Raw genomic sequence first — 19815 nt, 5'->3', positions numbered from 1 at the left:
CTGCAGCTGTCTAGCCATCTACTGCCACATACGGCTATATCTGGCAGGGGCAAAGGACAACAAGATGCATGCACTTGCAGTTCCAAATGGTTTAACTTGCCTAGAGAGGGAAAAGGACTTTTTCAGTCCCCTTACAAAAACGCCAAAGAAACATTCTGATTCTACATAGAAAAGATTTCTTTCTGCGGAACAGTAAGTCCGGTAGGGTTAAGTCAATAGCTTGTTTAAGAAAAATGTATGTTGGTAGCTGAGCTGACAAGGAGTGGGCAAGGAAGAGAAGAAAATAATAAAGGAAGCAAAACAGTGATAAGAGGTTTATGGACAACCATGCTGCCACATATAGTATAGGTGGTGCATCTGTCCTTGTCTTTCACAGCAGGTCCAATCTTTGTCTGAGGGAATTGAAGTCCTGTATAGGTCCAGGTTCACAGATTTTTTTCCCTCTGGATACAGCATTCCTTTCAGTAACACATCAGTAGTAGTACAGCTGTATTTCTTCAAGAGCTGTCAAATCTTCAACAAATTGCCATAGGTACCCTACCACCAGTCCACTGCAGCATGTCTGTACTGATCACCCCTCACTACTCAAGGCTTTTACAAATACAGCTTCATCGATCCATCATGTTAGCTCTTCCATGTGCTCTGCATGACATCACACTTCAGCAAACTTTTTCAGCACTCTTCACACGTAAAATTTTTTTAAAGCCACCAATGAAAAGTAAGTGGAAGAAGTTTTTCTTGCTCCCTTTTCACTCTGGGCAGTAATATTGTTATAGTCCTATGCCTCGAGCTGCAAGTGGTAGTGAGGGCACTCTAAAACTGGGTGTAATTAGAATTGCAAAGCATGATTTTATTTTATCTGGCCTTTGTTCAAAAAAAGCGAGGCCAATGACAAGACCTAGGAGAGACAAACACCTTAATCATTGCTAATCAAAAAATAAAGGAGTAATCAAGTTCATACAAGCCATGCCAAATCAAACTGTCCATTATATCCTTTAAACCTTACAAAACATGCTTCTTCATATAACCCAGCTACAAACAGGAAGAAAAGCACAAAATACCTCCACACCTGAACACTCTGCAAGCATCCCAAACACAAGCACTAAATCTGTTAAAGACCTCCTCTCAGAATGGGGGATACAGGACATTCAGATCTCCAGATTTAAAAGTCCTCAAGTAACAAACAAGCAGCAGGTATTATATATGGTTCCTTCCTTCTCATTTGTATATACGGGGCAAGGGGGGAAGGTCAATCTGCTTGCTTTCTTTTATTCTACAAAAATGACCACCACACTTCGAAATGCGTGTTAGACTAATCTTGTTTCACCCAACCGGACTGTTAAGGCCGGATTTAAAATACTTTTGTTAAAAGCCTCTGTCAACCAATACATATACTCGCCCACTACAGCTATTATTCCACAGGCTCATCACTGAGAGGGAAAGTTCACTACCTCGGTTCTCCTTGCCTGCTTCTCTGAACACAGCGCATTCACAGCAGTCTGTTCTTTATGTCAAGTTTAGCCCCTGCCAGACTCTTTGTAAGGTTCTTCAATCCACTAGAGCAGAAGACAGCTATTCACCTGAACACAAATGCTGGTACCAAGTAGGTGTGAGGTGTCTGTCAGCAAGGACAGAGGGGACAACAACGCCTTTTGATAGAAGTGAATTGTTGTTCTACAGTGTTTTGACTGCAACCTTGATTTGTGATTTCAACAAGAGTCATTATCTCACTCAGCACTCACCTTGCATCATACTCCTGTAGGCTGTGTCTGTGATGGCATAGATATGAGGGGGCATCTCATGTCTCTTTTTGCCTTTGTACATCTCCACTATTTCTTCCGAGTATATGGGCAGGTTCTTGTAAGGATTGATTACCACGCAGAACAGGCCTGAGTAGGTCTGGAAAGAAAATGCCCCAGCAAATAAAGACAGGAATTAAAAATGTTGCATACTTGCACATTTTAACAGTGTATTTACTTGGAAAAACAAACCAACCAGTCCTTTTTTAAGTGTTTCTTCCAGTGATGCCATGTGGGATGCTTCCCACTAAGCAGTATTAGAATCTGAGCAACAGCTGAAGTCATATCAATTTGACTAGTACTCAACATTTCCAGGCATGCACAGAGCATCAACTGACACATTAGTCACACTGATATCAAACTGGCCTGCTCCCTGTCCACGAGGATTGGCTTTTCTTCCTTTCAAAGTTCCTATATTCAAGTGAAGTGTCTATTTCATTATATGAGGTAGGTGCTCAGCTCCCAGAAACATGCGTATTATTATGTTCTGCCTCATTTCTTGGATTTATCCAGTAACTGATCAGCTACAACATAATAAAGCTTCAAGCCAAAATAGTTACTAAAAGAAAAATAAGACCAGTATACAACACCTTAGAGGTCTTCTAGGCCACTGGACTCGCCTGAATCCAGTGTTGACCCTGCTCTGAACAGGAGGCTGGATTAGACGGCCTCCCAAAGATCCTTCCAGCCTGAACACTTCCATGATTTATAACGTAACATATATGTTTTCTAATGTATAACTAAAACTAGATTCAAAACTGTAAGGTCATTAATGTAATACAGTTCTGAACTTGTTAGTATAGAGAACAATTCCAAAGCATCCCATGCTCAAAAAGTCAACAAGATTTGCCAAAGTTCACTTTAATTCATCTCAAACTGTTAAATCATTGATGTGTGACAGCAAACCTTGATTTCTCAATTGGTTTCCACTGAGTTAACTTTTACAGTTCTAATGGAAGACAATTGTCAAAATACTTCTAGTGGAAATATTAAGCTTCTTAAAAGGAAACAAAATATCTTTGAGATCTCCATACCTGAAAAAAAACAACCCTAACCAACATTTTACTTGCAAAGGGAATAGGAGGAGCAGAGGATTCTTAGATATTTCCTAGATATTCTAAGAATAGCACTCCAAGCCTTGCTCCTAGACTTTAGAGCTACCCTAGTTCCCTGTCCATTTTAGTGGCAGCTGTTTGAAACATCTGGAGAATAACAGCTTTCTACAGGAATTTGCAATGCTACCAGCAGACAATTGCAAAGACCAGTACATTTGACAATTTATTTCTCTTGCTACCATCTCTTCTATTGTTTGCTCAGTGAAGGGTACTTCGGAGTGGTGAAGAGTTCTTCACAATGAACACAGAGTACTTAATCAGATTTAGCCTCTTTAGCTAGATAAAGGTAAGGATTAGACTACAGTGATTAGAAGGGTGAAAATAGCATCTACTACACATAAGTTGTCTTATATCCAAATTTTTTATATGCTGGCTTAGCATTAAGTAATTAGCCCACTCTTATATGCAGCAGATTCAGATACAGTCTTCACCTTATGTCCTACAGAAAGCAAAATTTTTACAGGTATTTAAGGTTCCTTTTCCATAGTGCAGTATAAACCATCAGGATATGTTTCCAGATGTACTTTTTTTTAAAAAAAAAAAAAAAATTTGAAGAATATTTGAATAGCTTACAGAGAATACTAAATCTCTTTCCAAAGTGGGAAACTATGAAAGTTGGCTAAAAATCTTTTAGCGTAGGACTTCTAAAGTTCCAGGAAACTAAGCTTCAGTGAGACATTCAGTCAGGCTAAGTTTGAGGTAGTGCTTGAAGGAACAGTTTAAGGATTTTGCAGAAACTGACTTGGCAAGGCTAGTTCCTTTTGCCTTAGCCTTAGTTCTCCATCATGACAGACCACACTTCTACAGCACAGAATAGCAGCTGAAAGACTGGGTTGTGCTTTTCTGACCTTTGACTACACTAGTGGAAGACAGAGTAGGACAAAGAGGTAGAAGGAGTAGACTCAAGAGTAGCATGATCACAGTACCTTGTTCTTACACTGGTACAGAAGTAATTGACATTGGAGTCAACTGAGATGTTAAAATAAAAGCTGTAATTTTATCAGAATTCTAGAAAACAAGTGAACAGAACCCTCTAGGCTGCCAGTTCCAACTGTCTGCATTAGCAACCATCTTGCCTCAAATCCCATGGTAGCAGCAACATGCACACAATAATCAAAAGAAGGTGCCCTATATAGCCCCTGGTGTCTGTTCATCCCCCCCAAAACTGTAACTCATGCCACAGACTGAACTTTTCTCTCCTTTGAAGATGTTAATAAAGCTAAATGCCTGTTTGCTGCTTTAGGGGGATTAGAAAGAAGTGAGAGCAAAAGAAAAGTGATAGCAAGTACTGTATTCCACAAGGAACGTAATGTTTTCTAGTCTGTATTTGTTTGACTTTTTATGGCCATGTTTGCTGACAAACTAGAATTGTTGCTTTTCAGTTAAGAATAGTGTAAATGTCTGAAGCTGGACTGAAGCAGTCTTACAGATAAGCACATCAATTTAGAAAATAGAAGACATTAATTTCAATTGGAGCAACAAAGCCATGAAACAGGTATGCAGGAAGAAGCCATCACCTTCTTCCAGTATTCTGGTTGCCAGGAGAAATACCTAAGGGAATTTTCCTTACAGTATAATGATCTCAGACAGATGTGTGAGGTGATATTTTTGTCTAATAAAGAGAGGCAACTAATCATGGCTGAGACAGGCAACTGAGCAAGACCATCATGTCACAACTGCTGGCCAAGCACACTGACAAGAGTTTTAAGTAGGAAGCAAGTCAAATTATATTGAGCAGAAGCTGCCACCACAGAGAAGACAAGAGTCATATTCATCTTATTAAAGTACAAATAAAGACTTATATGCATAAATCCCTGAACTGAAACCAAGGCTGCAGTTGAAAGGCTAATCTATTATAAGCGTAGCTGGCTTGGAAATCTGTAGTTTGTTTCAGACATTACTATCTCAAAACAGAATTCTGGCATTACCTTTTGCTAACTATTTCAAGTGACACACAGGCCAAACTGGAACTAGTTTTATTTTTCTAACTGCTAAACTAGCTCTGAAGAGCTGAAAGGACCGTCTGCAGCATGGCACAAAGCAACATCAGAGTTTATTTTCCAGCAATTGTTAACTTCAATGAAATAACTGGAACATGTAAGGTTGAGGTTTGAGTTTCACACTGAATACAAACAAAGGCAGTTCAGGTAAGCAACAGAGAAGCTGAAAATGATCTTCTGACAAAGCATTAAGAATAGAAAGGGTTAATATGAAAGTCAGTCAAGTCACCACAGTGCAGAAGTAATCAGCCCATGCAAACAGTAAATTGGTGTCAGACTCAAGCTCTTAGTTCCTGAAATGTTTAACACTACCCGCTCAAAGTCTGTCTGCACCCGCCATAAGACTTCCCCTTCTTTTTTATAGGATGGGCAGACAGAAAAATGAAGTTAAAAAAAAATAAAAGCGTGCCACAAAAACACACAGTGCTGCTGGCAAAGAAGAAAGGACAAGAGCAGAACTAAATTATGCTTATGATCTTTCCAGAAAGATTTTTGCTAGAGATACATTGCGTGTATTCTTTTTCTTCAAGAGGATTAATGATCAGCTAACAGCCACTCCAATGAAAGTATTTTAAGCCTTCACATTAATCTCCTGACTTGCCAAGAACTGCTGACAGGTAAGATCAGTCCATTTCACAAGTGCACAGAAACACAGTTTTGGCAAAACTAAGATTCTGTAATAAAGAATGACTATGCTAGGTTTATTTGGGTGAAGGGTGTGTGGATTTTTTAATACTTCTTGCAATCCAATTAGAAGAACTCAATTTATTTCAGTCACAGACTATGTTTGAAATTTCAGAGGATACCTTGCAAGATATGTGAAACAGTCCATTATGTAGCGTGCAACAGACTTCAAGATGCCATTGAATTATTTTCAACTTATTACATAACCTAGCAATGTTTCCTGTTCTAAAAATGTTACACATGATCTTGAACATCCTATGTCATCTCAATAACAAAATTCTTCCCTCTGAGAATAGACTTTGACCGATAGCCAAAGGAGCTACTGACAACACAGAATAATTAACTACATCAACCTCCAACTGCATTACATCTCAAAATTTTTGTCATTAGACAGTGGGAGTCAGACTAAATTTATATCCACTTTGCATCCTTCAGTTGTTCCCTGGTAATTTCTGTATGCCTTCACGCCACTCCAGAAGAGCAGCGGTCACAGCAATAGCCAGAGTCAGAGTTCCTAGCTTGTATTCATGCTCCTTAACTTAGAAGGTTCACAAAAGGTTCTATTCAAGATGCATAGCTAGGGTAAATTCCTGCTACGAGGTGTCTTAGATACCACCAGTTCCTGTTAGGGCAGAAGAGATCATCTATGGTTTGCCAAATAAGATGACTACATAAAAGACTATATCCCCATGGGTATGACGAAGTAGAGAGCATACAAAAAAAACCCCAAACATACAGATAGATACTGCACAGATTTTTTACTTACATTGTCTTCTCCATATGACAAGAGAGGCAGCTTTTGGGGTCTGGCAGCATAACATGCAGGGGAGGGGAAATCTACACAGATTTTCTCCAAGGACTGTATTAATATACATGTTTTTATATTAAATTTATTCTTTCATACAATTTATTTTAATAGATTTCCTAATCTACTGTGAAGATTTCATAGTGCCTAAAAATACTGAACATCTAGCATTTTCTACATCCCTCAGGATTCCATCTCAGACTGTCCCATTTTAATTCTGTAAGCAGAGGCTAGTCTGAGAATAAATAAACCAAGAAACACTAGTTCACGTTTTAACCAGTCATTACACCCAAATTTTACATTACCACTGAGTTTAATCATTCATTCCATGCCTGCAGAGTATTAATAAAGCAGAGGCTATCATGACCAACACCTGCTGGCTAAACAGAGGCCACATGAAGAGGAAAATCAGAAGGGAACTGAAGAACCAGGTCAAGGTTCCAAATTCTCCTTCCCCACCTTTCCCTGTTTACTGCTTTTAGTATTCAGTGAAGTAGCTGCTGCATGCTTAATTGGGTGTGACCGTTGGTCCCACAAATGGTATCTTTGTCATTTCCACAGCAATAAGAAGCAGGAATCTCTGCTCTGGTCCATTCTGGTGGAAAGAAAAGGAAATACTTCCTATCTGTAAGCACATGCAGGCACATATGTGCCTTCTCTAGTAAGGCACTTTCAGATCTAGAATTTTTGTAACAAAAAATGTTTGGCACTAGCATCCTTTCCCACTGAAGCTCCAGACATGGAAAAATGCAATTCAGATGTTAGGTATATTAGAACTGTGTTTTTATTGTTATTTGGTTCAGTTCAGATCAGACTCCCTGTTTACCACTTTCCAACTGCTCTCACTTCTTGCTAAAAGTAAAATGGCATTCAAAACATCCTGCAAACAAAGACCTTAAAATGTTAAAGACAAATTTACCACAGCATTCCTTGAAAGTTTCAACATGAACTAGAGGGGGACTGGCATAGTTTAGCGAAAACATTTTAAGCAGAAGGAAGAAGCTAAGTCGCATGAGAGTTGCATGTAGGGGCAATGAAAGGTTAACATACATATTTTAGAAGCAAAGTGATTACACTAAGTTCACATACTATGTAAGCAAGAGCTCTCACCTCAATAGACAAGATTACTTACATAGATCAGTCCTGAGTAGTATCTCTCCTTTAAGTTGTGAAGCACAGAAGCCTCATTCAGGCATGTCAGCTCCGCCATATCTTCCACTTTAGAGAATTTGGGGGGGTTCATCTTCTGGATGTCATCCTTATTTACTTTCACCTTCTTCCCATTCTCTGCCAGTTCCACGATGGCTTCATCTCCTACTTCTTCCTTCAGGCTAGCTGCCTCAAACCCATTCTTCTCTGAGGGAACCCATACCAACTTCTTAGCTGCCCAGTCAGCCTGAGTCAGAGGGTTATTAATGATGTTTTTGTCCACATAAAGGTACTTATCTGCATCTCTTTGCGACATTGTGTTTTAGAATTGGGGACCTGTGAAAAGAAGTGGGGGAGAGATATTTTTAAAGCTTCAAGATGCCTTGAAAATTCCTAAAGGCAGACAGGCACACGCTAAGTACTCTGAGTCCCTGGTCATCACAGCATGCCTCCTCCTCGTTTAGTTTCATGTCAGTAAGCACTGGTAAGTTGTCAAACTTCCAATAAGGTCAAGGTTTTGCTTGCCAAGAGGATGAAGAAAACCAAACTAGCAAGCAGTTTAAAAAAAAAAACAAAACTGCAATCCAACAACACACTGACCGTTAAGTATTTGGAAGATGTTATTTGGCAGAAAGAACACATTAAAGTGGCAAGCATCAAACACTTTGTAAGATGCGCCAATACCCATAGCATCAGATGCTATATCAGTAACGTTCAGGTCAAGATTAGCCCTTCACTGCTCTACTTAGTAGAGATATTAGCTCAGGAATATAATCATAACTGTTTAATCAACACTTTTACCTCCTGTGTTCTTGTTCTGATAAGCTATGAATCAAATACCACAACTTCTTCCAAATGCCATATACCAGTCCAGACAATACATAAGACATGCTCTACTTCTAAAAGACATCATCAATAATGAAGACACCAGTTAAGACCAACATCAGATATTTCCTATCACCAGCTTAGTAGCATCATCCAGCCCACCAGTCTGAATCTTTTTTTCTAGACAACGGTCAGTAGCAGAATACCTCCAAGACACTAACAGAATAAACCGGTGGTCAGGAAATTTAACAGCCAAAAATCCTCTATTGGGATCCTTCTACGAAGCTATGGTCGGGTAGAGGAGAAAGTATCACTCCTCAAAATGGAGATTTAGGCAGTATGCTCCAAAAATGGCACCCTAGATTTAGTGTTTCATCAAAACCATAATGCTACTGCCAGGGATTTTCCAGTTTATAAGGCAGCAATTTTATTGGTGCCATTCAGAAATCCTTTCAATCAGAAGAAAGGACTGCATACGTCAAGGCTCATTAACCACGTAACAGCAGCCTCTTTACAAGGTCCCATAAACATTACTTCTTGAATCCTTCCTCACAAAGATACCAGTGTCCTCAATATATTTTTTTCATAGCTTGCATAGAAGCTAGAGCTCTCTACCACCAAAAGAAAAGGAAATGAAAACATCAATATTCACATCATGGAAGGCTGTCAGGATCTACAGGGATCACTTTTCTACAGAACGTACTCGTATTTACAAACCAGCCTGCAAATCAAATAAGTGAAGTCTGACTATAGATACCACAGACAAAAAGGTACTGAGAGCAGGACAGAAGCAGTTCAACTTACAAAATATGCCTGAGAGCAACAATAGTTGTTGAGTCCCAGCATTAGCAAGCAGTGAATGAAGCCAGAAAAACATTAGCTATAATAACGACGGGCACAAATACCCACACCATTAATTTGTAAGCATGTAGGGAAATGCCCTTCAACAAATCTATCACTGTAGGTGGTACACAACTTTGAGCCAGAGACTGTATGGATAGCTGTATATTCACAGTCAAAAACTCTTTAGCTAAGAAAGAGAAAATTACTCTATAAATAATAATATCCTTTAGCTTGAGCATAAAATCTTTGCCTTAAGCCTTACAGGATATGCCAAGCAGCTATGCCACACTTTACCTCACCTTTCCTTCCCCACTGGGTTGCTGACACTTCCACTTCAATCACCGCAATGGTGATTCTCAGAGCAATTCCTCCTCCCTAGCTTTTCATACTTTTATTGAAAAATCCAGATTTTAATGGGTACACAATGAAGAGATTTGTTGCAGATAAGATGTAGTAATCAAAAGGCTGACATGAAAAACTTGAGCTGTCAAGAGAGCTCCAAGATCATGCCACAACAGCTAGCCTGACAGAGTATGTAGGAAATAGAGAAGACTAACAATTCAACAGAAGATATTGCAATTCCATGACACTGCAGCGTAGCATCTGCAGGTTGTGGTCAAAGGGTTAAAAAAAAGGGAGTGGAGGGAAGAGGGGGGAAGAATATTCAATTGTGTCCAGAGCTGTATCAGGTTTGGCAAGGCAACAGCTGTGCTCTGCCCTCCATTACAGAGTTTCCTGCCTATGCAACTCCCAGAATCTAACCAGTTGCCTTTTTTGGCTATAATCAGGCAGGACACAGAGGCAGTATGCTTCAGCTAAATTCAGTTTCATCATTTCCTGATGAATCCTAAGTAACCAGCCATCTGAAGTGTCCTACATTACAGTGAAACATATTCCTCACTTCCTTACTGTTAAGAGTACATGCATTCAATCCGCCTTGGAGATTTATTCTGGGATAAAGACTAATTCTTTTTGGATAAGAAATACTTAAGACCACAAGAAATCTTTCAAGGGGTATCCCCAGCCAGTTCTAGATCTGAAGAGAACTAAGGAAAGAAGATAGCTGCAGAGAGGTTAAATGCCTCGTAGGAAGAGAACCCTGAATTATCTCGCATACAGCAAGACTGCATTCTTCATCCAGTAAGGGATCATTCTATAGCATCTATCCCTTTTTATTTGGAAAACAACAACTTTCACAGTAAGAAGAGAAATAGCCTAACATAGCTACTCTAAAATCTCAAACATTTAAGTTTTTTATGCCAGTACTACCAAACAGTGAGGCGATTCAAAGATGGTCTGCATCTCAAACTTTAAACAGACTTGAAAATTACCCTGTTGCATGGCGATAATAGGGCTGTGCGCTGCTGCCATCTTAAACTAGTTTTCATACTCTCCAGAACAGAATCATCAGGTACTAGAACTAAAAAGCTGGAGAATCATGCTAAGATAACATAGCATTAGTGCTATTCTCGAGGCTGACTTCTAACCCACAGGGCCTCTAAACTAGCAATACCACAAACCAACCATTAATTTGCCTTCTCCACAAGAACAGTACCAGAGGAATCAGATTCAGCAAGTTCCATCTCTCAGCCTCCAAAACTTATCTTCCTAGCTTATGCTGCATGTCACTGGGCATTTCTAAAAACCCCTTAAGTGGTCAAGGAAGTAAGCCCAGTAAGCTCTTGCAGCCTTACAGCAATCCTAACAAATGCAAGTCATGACCATTTTAGAAACAAATTAGGAAGCAATTTGTTTGCCTAGTAGTTTGCATTTTGGGTGTAGATAATTATGTGAGGTAAGGACATTTATCTTTACATGACTATTGTGTAACTGCCAGATGAGAATACCGTTAACAATATTCTTTTTGATGCAACACCAGTCTACAGGTAAGACGACCAAAAAATAGAGAAGGAAGACACACCATCCTTATTTTGATTTTAAATGCCTCCTTCCTAGTATTGTTTCCAAAAATGAAATACTGCAGTCACTTCCCTGTTAACCCAGTATGCTCCCTTTTTGTGGTTCACAGCAGTCTGAGAACAGGCTGGTCAAACATTGCTTGTTTTCCATTATTTCAGGCACCAAGACACTCTTTTGCCATTTAACTACATAGTTGTCACAAAGATGCCATATAGTTAGAGGTGGAGGCAAGGCAATCTCTACAGTCATGAACAGAATGGGACCCAGATATTAATATGCAGTCCAATACTAAAAAAAAAAAATCCAAGAACCCTTTACATACATATTTCCCTGCAGATTCTTTTGCGATTAATGAATTAAACACTGGCTTTAAGCTAGGATGCTATATATTCCCATTGAACTAGGCAGAACTACCCCAAACCCTCATTTGAATACAATCATATGGACAGAAGTTTGCCTTCGCCTCCTACAATTTCATACCCTTAAGACTTGAATTATGAGCCACTTTGCACACTCCTCTCCCTACTTAAAGCATCAAGTGCTTCCCAAAAACCTGGACACAAACACCTTGTCTGGATTGGAAAAGCCTAAAAGCTGACTCTGCTATATGGTCCCTTCCTTTCAATTACAGTGTTTTGCAACTACTAAAAGCATAGAACATTATCTGTTTATAATTTTCCAGAAATATTTGTATTATTCCCCCCCCATGTTTATTCTGTCAGCAGCCACAGAATTGCTTCTGGGACTGAGCCACTGCTCAGTAAATTGAGCTTGGGCTATGCTAAACTATCGAGCTAAGAGCTGAAGTAGAAATAGAATATTCAGAAGAGCATTAATGGCAAAAGTTTAAGCATCACACTTACTAACAAGTATTAGAGCACTAGCTAGGCAGAGAAAGCACTTCTAGTTCTGAGTTATCTGAACCACCATTAAAAAAGTAAGGATCTCCAGACTGTTCTTTTTAGGCTTCAGTCTCTTTATTAGCAAAAATGCATTATTGCATTGGAATAGACCGCTTTAATCACAAACCATTTCCCTACTTTAATGAATTATGAGAAGTTTGTGAAATACTGGGCTATAGATAGCCAGATACGTGTACTGTATACTTTCTGATTCAGATCACTATTTCAGAACTTCACTAGAAGACGGAGCCTGAATGAAAGGGGACGTATGTCAATAAAGTTTTCTTCTGCTTCATATCTACTAGTAAGGCACTGTTATAAAAACTTTCTGTGATTGCACATGAAATGATCCCCCCTCATGGTTTGTCTAGTGGCTTTTATACTAGCAGTGCAAGAGGAACTGCCATAAAGATCAGGGTGACAAAAAGAATGAAAATAGCATACACATTTAGACTAAGTTAATTTCCCTTTGTTCATACAGTTCACATTTTAAAAGTATTTCTGGGACACAATTCTCATGCCATTTTCCAAAGGGGCTTACCTTTAGCAAGTGGTGAGAGAATGCAGCACAAGACAAAAGGCCTTTCACAGACCAATAGGAATGTACACCATTTCTACAGCATGACAAGACTTTTACACTAGAAACTACTTTTACACTAGCACTACCAGTCACTTACAGTCCCATTTCAGCTACAACTAAATTGTCCTCAGTGAAGAAACTTGATTCTTTGTTAATACACAGCATTTAAAAAATAATCTGACTTTGAGAAGAAGCTAATGATTCAAACTAAGTCTGGTCAGTAACATTCCTATGATGGGAATCCTTGTTAAGTGTACAATCCAAACAGCTAATACTTGCATTATATTTGCAAACTCAACTATTTCACTCTCTCCAGCCAGCTGAATACAGTTCATCAAACCAACAGAAACAGTTGCATTAAGCGCAGCTAGAAAGCACAGTAAGTAGACTTTAGTGGCCAGACTGCCTACAGTGACCATGAACTGACAACATTAAAAACCAAAAACCTAACCCACCAAAAAAACCTCGCTACAATTCCCTTGTATTCACTAAGAAACTGTTCAGATCTCATCTGTTTAGGACATAACTAGGCTGACACTTCACAGCTCCATGTGCCAGGATGTTTATGGGAAAGAAAACTGCGAAGTTTGTTAGCACAAACTGCTCCAGCTTCTGACACCTATATAAAAACTGAAGTCTGAATCACTAAGGGTGAGAAATTAATCCCGGGGGGTGGGGGTGGGGGAAAGGGAGAAATGGCAGGGGAAAAGCTGGCAGGAAGCTGAACTGATGGACTGACTGGTTGTAGCTGCTTGTTTCTCAGTACATTGTGACACACCAGTACTTTATGCTGAACTAAAGAATCATGAATTTCAGTTATTCCACTAGAGAATACAACCACCAGTCAAGTACACGAGTTTGCAATTAATACTCCCCCATAGATAGCCCCTCGGAGCAGAAGGCATTCAGCTACACTTACCCTTTTTGTTCAGAACACTGTGCTGCCACACAGATCCATTTCTTCTAGTTCAGCTTTATTTGGGATTCATAATGATTGCTGTTAGGCTTACTGTAGTTCACTGCTTTCCTCTCTAGTCACAGGCTGATGTACAAAATACATTGTTGAAAGATTTATTTCACAACTGGAATGCAGATTGCTGGCAATTACTGTTGCATATTCAGTTTGACTGTAGTGCTGCCCAGACTTGCCAGATACCATGTTTACTACTGTAAGTTAAACTCAAGGTAGAGCACTAAAGTGCCCTCTCTGTATGCACAGGGCTCCAAAAATCAAGGAGGACTCTAATATGTAAATGATACCTGTGTTACACAAAAGTAATCTACCAACCAGACTACATGTAAGACACACCAAACAAGTTGAAGGAAATTCTGTATCTTCCAGGTGACCTAGAGGTACTTAGCACGCATCCTCAGCACAAGAAACATGGAATAAACGTTTCTCAGTTTCTGCATAGCCAGCTCTCATCAGCCGTCAGGCACCACTTCCCGGTACATGTGAAGCAGCACTTGTATATTCTACTGTAACAGCTGACAAAGGAGGTATGCTCTGTGAAAACCTGAGACTTTCCATCACAAACTGCAAAGGCCAAAAAGCCACATACAAGTAATACACTGTCCTTACATGCCACTTAGCAGTCACCTTTTCTCTCCACTGGGTTCAAATGAACGGCAAGATTTTGGAGAACAGAAGCTACAAGCACAGCACACGCAGAAGCAACGTAAATTAATGCCAAGCTGAAGAGGCTAGTTTTGGGTAGTAAAGTGTGAAAATGGCATAGTGCAGCCTTCACCACAGGCTATACAAGAACAGAAATGATCCTGGGTAACTGCACTGCACACCATAAAGAAATTAACCCGTGCAGATTATGGGCAAATATGGCCAGGCATTGCTTCCCCAAGTTAATGCTAGGGAGGGTATGCATGACCCTATTTTAATTACACCTTCTCAGTTCAGTGAGACACAAAGACACATTACCATGTAACATGGCACCAATGAAGTTAATCAGTTCTGTGAAGCCTGTGCACATTGTTTAAACACACCAAACACTGGTTTAGGGAGGGGGAGGGTAGCCTTCTGTTGATTTCAAGTCCAGTCTTTAGCATGACAAAGCTAGGCTGGCTGCCACCCAACCCCATTCACTTTGAATAAATATTCAACGTTTACAATCCTGCATAATACACTTTCTGCAACTGTTGTTTCTCATTAGTGCGTGTACAGTACATGCCTTCTCAGCAGAGGAGAGAATTCCTCTTCCAGAGACAGTGTGCCCACAAGGAAAACATTCCAGGGGGAGAACACATTCTTCGTGACCACTCAGCAAAGTAATCCCACTTAAGGAGACAGCTGTAGTTCAGAAAACTGCAGCCCATCCCTGCTGTTCAAGCTGTTTTGCTGGAAGACTTGTTTTCAGGAGGCATAATGGACTGCAAAAGTTCTGATGAGGCATGCAGAATTCCCTAGGGACACTGCATGAGAGAGGGAGGAAGAGCTTGGAAAGTTTCAGCCTGTCCTTATTATCTCGGGGTCACTTTTCATCCCTTCCATAATATTCTGATTTAAGGCTAAAAAGCTATCTGCCAAGAACTCTCTGGGGCACTGAAGTGTAAGGTAGCTCTTCCAATACAGAGTTCCATATCAATTAGCGCTCCCTACCATCTTTGTCAATGCCAGGTTTCATTTCATCACAAGAGGGAACAAGGAATAAAAGAGTTACATCTAAAAATACAGGAAAAACACAGTTCTGGTTCACTTTTTTAGAGACAAATATTTAGCAGGCATGTGGCTAAGATAAAGTCATCTTACAGGAGCAATTATTCTTGCTTACATTAACTGAAAAATTACTTTGATCACAGCATCAATAATACTAACTTTCTTCCAGCTCATGTTAGAAAGAACCAAGAATCAGTGCAAATTTGTCTGGCAAACCATTTTTAAAAAGATTATTTTTACACTGGAGCAGGGAATCAAGTTTCTCTAGACACTTACGGCTTAATCTACTGTGCCAAACTATGACCCTGTACAAACAGCCTTCTGCTATATCTTGTATTTTATTCTTGTTTCCGATAGTTCCACTCCACCATTAACAGCAGCTATGGTGGTGGTAGGCAAAAACTCTGGCACAAGAGAAGCCTACCACCTTTACAGGGTCTAACTTTAATTTTCAACTCTTCTAGCCATACGTAAGACTCATTAAGAGGATGTGCCTCTGTTTATGAAGGTGATCTTGGGGGGGGAGGCAGGAGGAAAATTGCTGTTTCTGGATATGAGAACAGCAAGTCCTACACCGAAGGAAAAATGGCATAGCCTTAAGTTCCAGAATGTATAAGGAGGCCAAGTTGAAAGCCTTGCAGAGCATAAATATCAAGTTCAGAATGGTGTGAAAAACCTTGAAACATTTTGATTGTGACATTTCCCTATTGCATTCAAGGTCTTGCAGAGCTTCATGGCCCCTTACTTAGCGATCCATTATAACCAATGTTCTAGAGAAAGCCTCTGCTGCAGCAGAGCGCACAATGAACACTTCCCTCATCGATACCCTTCAGCCTCACAGTTGTTTTCTGGTTAGCTTGTTCCTTTCCTGACCTGTGCTTTCTTCCTCAAATGTCAAATATATCAGTCTTTAAAAAGGAACAGCATTAGGCATTTCTTGTTTTAGAATTCATCCAGCCATGCCCTCCTTCTGGATCTCCTGATTTTTGCATTAAAAGAAAAGAAAGGACTCATGTTTCAACCTGAAATGTGTAAAAGCAGGGGTACTTGGAGTAGGAACCCACTGCAAACTGTTACACTCATGGCTATATGGCACATAAAATCTTCTCTATCCTGGCGTTACAGGAAAATACATTTTTGGAAAAAAACCAGAATTATCCCTTTCTGACAGGAGACTGACACTATGATATTCCACGGTCCCAATAAGTGGAGGCAAATACAAATTGAAAGTTTCCAACAAAGTTTTGCTTTCTGGCATAACAGGATAAAAAACAACATGAGGAAACACTGACCACAGACTAGCAGAACTGTTTCATGGGTTTCTACCATAGTTAACAACATTCTCCACAACCATATACACTGCAGTGCTGTGGTGGTGAGGCACTGGAGCTGGTTGCCCAGAAAAGCTGTGGATGCCCCATCCCTGGCAGTGTCCAAGGCCAGGCTGGATGGGGCTCTGAGTAACCTGGGCTAGTGGAAGGTGTCCCTGCCCATGGCAGGGGGGCTGGAACTAGCTGATCTCCAAGGTCCCTTCCAACCCAAACCATTGTATGATTCTATGATATGCTTTTCCTTATCTACACAAGCAAGAGCTGAACCATTTACTGCAGTTGTACATCTTCCCAGTAGAACTGCATGGTAATATAATACAGCATGGTAATTTTTATCAGTTAAATCTATATCAAGTTTTTAGAGCATTAAAGAACTAAAATTTACCCATATAGTTCTGCCCATTAGGAAAAAACTTTAAATTTGCCATGCAAAATAATTTATTCCCACTATGTGAAGGAAGAAGATAAACTGACTGTGTACACATATATACCAGTGCTACACAGACAATATGTAGATCATTTTTTAGAAGTTACACCAGTTTGTCTCATATTCTGGCAATCCCTTTTTTAAAGAAAAAATATGACTAATACAACTTCCTCATCACATTTCTGTGTTCTCATTTTACATTTCCCATCTTATACTGCATTGAACTGCAAACTCTGTCTTGGGAAGGGTCATAAAAACAATTCCAGAAGAATTTACTGCGTAATGAAAGGTCAAAGATTTTAGTATCTGCTATAAACATTCATACTGCAATATAACATAGATGATAAAAGCCAAGTGAACCAGTTTAACTCACAAATACTAAGTCACAGTTTAAAGAGGTTTCTGTACCTGTGGAGAAATCTTATTTTGTACTTGTGCTCCTCCAAGAAAGAAAATTCCCTTTGTCAGTAAGCAGACACATCCGTTTGAAACATGACAGTTTCAAGTACCCAATTACTTAATTATTGTAAAGTCTACCATATACCTGTATCTATAATCCCATATCCATTTATTTAAACAATTCTGTAAAGTCTGAATAATTTTACTTCATGTCAAAAAGAGATAAAAATATCTCTATCCCTGAACAACAAAAACAAAGACATCTGAACATCTATGAAGAATAAAATACATTAAGTTGTATTTGCTAAAAAAAAAAAAAAAAAATAATCCATTAATAAAAAAAATAATCTCGTGGACTACTTCAGATGCATTTACAAGCAAAAAGTAACTAAAGTTGTTCTCTAGATAGTTACCTGCAATTAGTAGTTTATTAATTAAATTGCCCGTTTCTGGATACCTTCATCTCAAATCCACCCCTTCTGATCCGTTCCACTAACTGTGAAACATACAACTACCCACCCCCCCAACCACCACCACCCCCCAAAAAAAAGGAAGAAAAAAGACCAAAGAAAAATGTCAATACCTTCCTCTACATTTTAAACTATGAATTACATGGCCAAAACGGAAGCCAGAGAGTATTTTTCTCCATGTACATTAAAAAAAAAAAAACTGTCAAAAGTCAATTTACCTCAACCACCAACTAGTTCCAAGTGCTTAGCCAGGAACTTTCTCATCCAGTTCATCAGTCTGACTTCAGATTTACATTCAGTATTTGTTGCCAAGTTCTTACATTTAAGTATCTTATTTTGTTGAAATATGCCTAGTCCTAAGACAGACTATCAATTTAAGGAAAAGAAACACTACCAGTGAAACTTAATTTGTATTCACACATTTCAAAATAATTGATTTTATGCATTCTGAGCACAGCAAGACTGGAATCTCCTGCACAAAATGGCAAGCAGACCTACAGTGTTAACAGTCCCTATCAAAGAGAGCTTACTAACTGAAAATTTACCTACAAACTGATATAACAGTTGTTTTAACTCGGTCACATTTGGAGAAAGAGACACAAGCAACTGAATAATTATTTTTTTTTTACTTAGAATTTTCCTGTAGGTTTCCTTTTTTTCCCCTTGCATATTTAAATAAACTCCCAAGTATGTCAATAAAACTAGCTGAACTGAATGTTGGCCACAACCAACTTGAACCAAAGTCAAATCTACTGCACCTCCAAGGTTGATTAAAAGAGCCTAATTTCAACTGAACTGGTGAAGTCTTGACCTTAAAAGAAAAATACAGATGAATGTACTCTCATCACTACAAACAATAAAAAAGGGAAGTAAACTATTACAAGAACATGCTTTAAATCTTGTATTTTAAACAGGAAGCTACCCAACAGGAAAAAAAATTAATAATCTGACTTGACAATCCTGTGCAAGTTGAGCTGCAAAATTTCTCTAAACCTCTTTTCTTACAAGTCTGAACGCCGCCTTTGCTTTCATTCAAATCAGAACTCCAGTTCTGTGTTGAGGCATATATCATAATGGATTTCCTGCCGAGACTCTTTAAAATGGTAGTTCTTGATGAATAGAAGTATTCATCAGTTAAGGAGACTTTACGATACAGATTTTCAAGTTCAGTTTCCCTCAACATATATTAATTATTAGCTTGAGTTTACCGAAATCACTCATCCATGTGGTTTTATTTACTACTCTCAGTAGAGTCAGCATACATGCATTAGGAGAAATTTAAATTTCTAGTCATGAAGACAAGCAGAATCCAAACCCTATGTACAAAACTCTAGAGGCATAAATTTCATAAAGAGGTCATAGAGTCAAACCACAGTGTGCAGAGTTGTATTTCATTATACCCCTCTACATCCAACAGCAATACATCTAATATTTCTATAAGAAATAATTTGCAGTAGGCAAGTACGCTAGATCAATTTTACAGTTTCCACCTTGCTATGTTTAAAAAGGACATGACTTAGCAGTACTAACTATCATACAATGAAATCAATCACAGTTCCATCACCGGAAAATTGTAGACACTACTATTTCTTTAGACCTTTTAGGATGCTCAGAAAGGCAACATACTATGCTGAATAGTATCAGGCCAAAGAGCCATTAACTAACAACAGGGACTAGTCCATTACACTGAATATGGCTGGGCTGGAGTGAGGTCAGAAGACGCTAAGCCACTACAGTAGCCTAGGATTGCAAGACAAATCGTTGCTGAGATTACTACTTCAAGTACTCAGAACAAGTTCTCACAGTCACTAAAGAAAAAAGTGAAGCGGATAAACCATAATTAAGATGAACTTGTAAATCGATGCATTTCATTTAGTTGGACAACACCCATTTGC

At 39.1% G+C, this 19815-nt stretch overlaps 1 protein-coding gene across 3 annotated transcripts in view; it reads right to left on the bottom strand.

The window, feature by feature from the left end:
* Nucleotides 1-19815, bottom strand: part of MYH9 (myosin heavy chain 9) — a 74051-nt gene that overhangs the window by 50085 nt on the left and 4151 nt on the right. For all 3 annotated transcript variants that reach the window (XM_037387835.1, XM_037387836.1, XM_037387837.1), the window contains exons 2-3: nucleotides 7536-7888; nucleotides 1743-1899 (exon numbers count right to left, since the gene is read on the bottom strand). In XM_037387835.1, the coding sequence (XP_037243732.1) occupies nucleotides 1743-1899; nucleotides 7536-7868 (490 nt within the window). In that variant the 5' untranslated portion in view covers nucleotides 7869-7888. The remainder of the gene's footprint in view (nucleotides 1-1742; nucleotides 1900-7535; nucleotides 7889-19815) is intronic.

Source organism: Falco rusticolus, chromosome 5, assembly GCF_015220075.1.
Source record: "Falco rusticolus isolate bFalRus1 chromosome 5, bFalRus1.pri, whole genome shotgun sequence".
In the NCBI taxonomy this organism is placed as follows: Eukaryota; Metazoa; Chordata; class Aves; order Falconiformes; family Falconidae; genus Falco; species Falco rusticolus.
This window is presented reverse-complemented; position numbering and strand designations above follow the sequence as displayed.